Consider the following 5462-nt stretch of genomic DNA (forward strand, 5'->3'; position numbering starts at 1 on the left):
TACCGGAGTTCAAATTTAAGTAGTGGTATTTCCGTTTTTTTATTTTGTGAAATTTAATAAAAATTTAAAAGTCGAATTCTAATGTAATTAACTTCTTTTTCATATTACCATGACTTTTTTTCTGCCTGTCAGATCAGAGTGCTTCTGGATAGGGCTCAAGCTGTTTCAAAGCTTTGGGATAATGCTCCTATTGTAATATGCGGAGACTTTAACTGCACACCAAAGGTTGTTTATTTATTTCTCGTCAATGCTATCTATCCTTGGCTTTCTTGCCTCACATTCTTGTATATCTAAGGTAATTTCTTCTCTGCCTTGCTTGGATTTTTCACCAACTCCATGTCTATTTTTTGGTGTCAGAGTCCGCTGTACAACTTTATCTCAGAGCAGAAGGTAGTAGGTTGCTTCAAATTTTACTTTTAATTTTCCTATTCTTTAGATCCACAGATGATAAATATTTGGGATTTTAATTAATGGATTTTTTGTATTTACGTTAGCTAGATCTGTCAGAACTGCCACGAGACAAGGTTTCGGGGCAAGCATCTGCCGAAACATTCCCTTCACGGTCTTCTTACCATGATTTTAGGTATATATATCCGTGGAGTTAATATTTTACTGGTGAGCTCAAGGAGTCTTGTAATTGTTTCCTGCCACTGAAAGTTGAACATTATTGTATAATGTAGGGCCCAGTCTGCTCATAATTCTACTCAAGTTTTTGTAGCAAATCCCGAAAAACCAGAACAAGCAGGTTTTTCATCAGATTCGAGCAACTATCATATGTTAATGATTTGAGTTGTGCATCACCTGAAGTAAGCCATTTAATGTCTAAATGTCCAGTGGTGGATGAAACCTCTAGGTCTGTCATTAGTAAAAATCTTATGGCAGAGTGCTAATCAGCTGACATGTCATGTGTCATTCGATAGTTGTGTGGGAAACAGTATGCTTCATGCAGTTCTCCACTATCATTGATGAAAGTCTTGTTATTGCACAAGTTGAAGCTGGATCTCATGTTTGTCCAGGTATGGGAACAAGTCATGCATCTGCTTCATTGGAGTCTGGTTGTGAAGATAGCCATCCAGAGGCAACTGATTGTACACACAGTGGCAATGAGAATGCTAGCTCTACTCTCAGAACTAGTTTCTCACGAAATTGTGTTGAATCAAATTTTCTTACATTGCATGAGTCCCAAGATGACCGGAACAAAAGTTCTGTAGTTTCTGATGGTCATTCTGGTTATGATAATAAATCATTTAAGGCTACAGGGGTCTTGAACTCTGATGTATCTCAAATCAATCGACCTTTGAATGTTCAGTCACAAGAAAGCGAGGCAACTATTTCATCTGTTTCAGCTGCAAATGACAACCATGATAATTTATCGGCTTGTATATCCACTTCATGTGAATCAAGAAGTACTGACTTTTTGCTGGATAAGTCAGAAAACTTTTTACTCAATGACATAGTCAATGGGGAAAAGGATGCTGAATCCTGCGAGGATTTCAACTCATTTTTGTCTGAATTACATAATACTGGCCATACTCTTGCATCTGATTTTGATTCGGAATCCCACATCCAAAAATTGGATTCTTGTTGCGATGAAATTCTCAATAACACCCTTGATGCCAATCATGATGTGATTTTTGATAGAGGAAATTATTCCTATGTTTCATCAGCTTGGACTCCAATGGAAATACAGACTGCAACAGGTAGCGCGGACTGTAATGTCATGGAACATCCCTTGAAGTTGAGAAGTGCATATCCGGAAGTTCAGGTATCTGTGGAGCATTCCAAAAAAGAAACTATAGCTTTTCAACTTTGTATGCACTTGTTGAAGATGCTACATGAACTGAAAAGTGCTAGATTTGACAGCATGATAAATGTAATTTGCCCCTCTTGCAGGATCCTTCCGGTTTAAGAGATCCGAACGGAGAACCATTGGCTACCAGCTACAACAGACGATTTTTAGGCACAGTTGACTATATATGGTGAGTCTAGAAAACCTCACAGCTAAATTATCCTAATTCAGCTGTCATTTTTCTCTTATTTTCCTGCCTTGGGAGTGGTTTTTAAAAAAAATCACTTCCCTCAATATATGCATGTGGAATTTTTACAGATGGTAGTTTCCGTAATGAATGTATGGAGTGGAGAGCGATTTTCCGACAGCTCTTAATCAGCGCTATCACAATTTTCACATTTTAAATATTAGGTTGTCCGACATTCACATCTCGGTTGATTTTAATTTTTAAGATTTTAAGATGCCCTGTACCATTGTTAGTGTTTAAATAGATACTGACTTTTAGAAGCTATACCAGTTTAAGTTTCATTCCTTGTGATGCCACAAAATTCTCCCTTTACTCAAGTTGCTCTTTTCAGGTGACTATCAAGCATTGATGGCTTTAAGATAAAATTATCATGTTAAAGGGCACGGGGGTTATTCCTAGTGTAGCTTCTCCAATCTCAAGCTGGGGACGAGGAACAAAAGTGGTTGATGTATGTTAATTGTGATATGTAATTTGAGAGATAGTAGATGATTTAAGCTTTTTCATATCTGACAAATTTGCACATGTAGGAGGGGCTCTTTATTACCTAATAGAAGTTAAAGATCACCAGATTTCGAGGGATATGATGCAATAATTCTTTATATCATTTTTAGGCACGACTAGATTTTCCACGATCTTTGTGGATATTTATGCACTTGGGTAGTGTGGAACAATAGGGTTGTTCTGGATCTTCAGGATATTCCCATATTTACTATGTTCCTCGAGCTCTACTAGGCGCTAAAATGCACAAGCTTGTAGATCGACTTGGCATTATCATGGTCTCCTTATATTCCCCTTGGCTATAGTATTTTACTGTTATCATGTTATTGCTTCCCAATAAATGATTTTGTGCTGACGTGTGTTTACACGGACATCCAATGTGAGGTGCTTATAATATTCTAGGTATATCAATAGTTCCCTATATCCCCCATCAAGTTGATTTGACATGTTAAAAAAGACTTTTGTTTGACACGTATAAAGGAAATGGACGATTTAGCTAAGCCCATGTGTCTGAGAATTTGAAGTGGCATAACTTTTTAACTTGAATTCTGAAATCTGAGGTGTTGTAGATATGAAAAAATGATGGTACTTACTAATTAGAAATATTGTGTATTGGTTTCTGCGATGTCCATCAAAACACGTCAGCTTGAAGTCGATTATTTGATTCATCCTGCAATTGGCCAACTTTGAGCCAACTTCATGATGATAGTACAGGCCGGGGTCTTGATCTACTGGATGTAGGGCAAAATATAAGAGATCACAATAAGATCAAGCCAACTTGTCGAGCTAGTATTATAGCTTTGTGGACATTTATACATTTTATGTGATTGGGGCAACTTGGTGGACATGGATTCTAATAAATATGATAATATCCCCCAAGTCTAAGAAAGCCCAGCATACAATGGAACCCAAGTTAAAGAATATCATCCGTAGGAAACGGTTGTGTCAAGTCGTAAGGTAAATGCATAGGAAATATTTGTGTCAAATCCCTAGAAATATGTGAATCTTCGGCTTCTATTAGGAAAAAGACTTCCTCTTATATCTATAAAAGGCAATAGTAAGGTAAAAAATCTGTAACTTCTCAAATTACGCTATATATTTAGCCTACACCTAATTTTGTGTTCTGTTCCTGACTTGAATGTCGGAAGGGTTTTGCCAAGAACAATCATGACATCTTCTAATGTGGTTAGCTCTAGATAGTCATTGGAATAGTAGCGACTTCAGCTACGGGAGAATCCCATAGCATTGTTTAGAAATTTTCTAGCAGTTCGTTAACCATGATATTAAGGAACTTTCCATTTAAATATCTTGTTGGTCACGGTAGAAGCAAATGACGAGGCTCGGCCAAAAAATTTAGTAAATATTTAATTCCTCGCTATGGCAGCTTGTAAAATAATTTCAATATACAATTTTAGACGTGGAACAAAAAGGTGTCATCTCTAACTGGCTGCATGCATGTGCGCTTGTGTTTCATCATGTTGAAAGCTAAATAGACTGAGCTGAAGCAATTGCATCATAACTCCTTGATGTCCAGGATTTCTGAAGATTTACGAGTTTCGAAGGTTCTTGCTCCAATTCCTAAGCATATTATGCTGCAAACTCCAGGATTTCCCACAAAGGTATAGGCTACAGAATAACTTTGAATATATTTCCGCATAACATTTATGGCCATAAGGAACCAAATGCTAAAACTGAAAAGCTACCTGAGAAATACAAATCTTCTAATTTATTTCTCTGAAATAATGAAATATGAATTGAAGATAGGTAATTCTACTTGAGATGACTATGGTTGTAATTTATTGAGTAAAAAGTTCTTCTTGTAAGTGACAGGTTCATCGTAGATTTTTATATTATTTACATGTTCTCCCTTGTTTGTTTTGGCATATTCTCCCTTGTTTCTGTTACTATGAATTAATATAGCAATTCCTGTTAAGTCTTTAGAGAAGCATGGCCTTAGAGAAATGTTTTTAGTCTTCGTTCTTATAATTTATGCACTCCTTTTTAGGAATCTGAGGTAAAATGGGTTTCAAATGTTTGGGAATTATCCATCCTATCCTTATTTACGACACGTCAATTGTGTTATCATGGAAATATTCTCAAAGTCCCTTGTCATCATCCTTGTGTAGCAGATTTATGCTGTCATATGTAGAATTTGGCCAGTTTGTTTATACACGATGATTTAGATGTAGAAGCATAGGAACTTCCAACTTTATAACACCAGTTGAACATATTTAGGTATCAAACTATATTCCATTCCCTGTAACCGAATGATGATACTTGTGCACTTTTGGTTTACATTTTTGGCTAATGTATCCTGTTGGAATGTGATTAGTTATCTTTACTACTGGGAAGATGGTACTTGTGTCTTGTGTATGACTATTAATTTGATATGTTTTAAAGCTTCTGTGATTCTGTCATTTGACTCGTGTTTTACAGAAATGGGGAAGCGATCACATTGCCTTGGTTTCAGAACTTGCGTTCACTAAAGAATGAGGTCTCTTAGAATGCCGAGATATTTAAATCCTGGTGTACGACTATCCGAAGAATACAAAATTTAAAATATCCATATACTTACATTCAAGCATGATTCCTAGTTCATGATATATTTCACTTCAATATTTGTCCACTTCTATGTTCAAGCACCGGTAGGATTCGATTAGATGTGAGAAATGATTTCAGAACTATTACCCTTATATGGTGGAATTATAACCGTTGTATGACATCACCATTTAGAAGATTAACATATATGACACGACCCCACTCTTTAGATGATCAACATATAGGAGACGAATATCAGGAAAATCATGGAAATAATATGAATTTCAGTGCTTACGCTTTCACTTTTTGTTGCTTCATACTCGACATTTCACGCTCATGCTTATGCTTATGATCATTCATGTTATGTTGACAAGATTATGAAGTATTGAC

The 5462-nt window shown here is 36.2% G+C and overlaps 1 protein-coding gene across 1 annotated transcript; it reads left to right on the forward strand.

The window, feature by feature from the left end:
• The first annotated feature begins 212 nt into the window (after positions 1-212).
• Positions 213-5230, forward strand: LOC140808262 (carbon catabolite repressor protein 4 homolog 6-like). The gene is made up of 8 exons (XM_073165334.1): positions 213-225; positions 358-390; positions 499-583; positions 681-745; positions 1017-1765; positions 1894-1979; positions 4069-4153; positions 4971-5230. The coding sequence occupies exons 5-8, from the start codon at positions 1019-1021 to the stop codon at positions 5025-5027; spliced, it is 975 nt and encodes a 324-aa protein (XP_073021435.1). The 5' UTR covers positions 213-225; positions 358-390; positions 499-583; positions 681-745; positions 1017-1018; the 3' UTR covers positions 5028-5230.
• The last annotated feature ends 232 nt before the right edge of the window (positions 5231-5462 follow it).

The sequence above is a fragment of the Primulina eburnea genome, chromosome 12, assembly GCF_022965805.1.
Source record: "Primulina eburnea isolate SZY01 chromosome 12, ASM2296580v1, whole genome shotgun sequence".
NCBI lineage: Eukaryota > Viridiplantae > Streptophyta > Magnoliopsida > Lamiales > Gesneriaceae > Primulina > Primulina eburnea.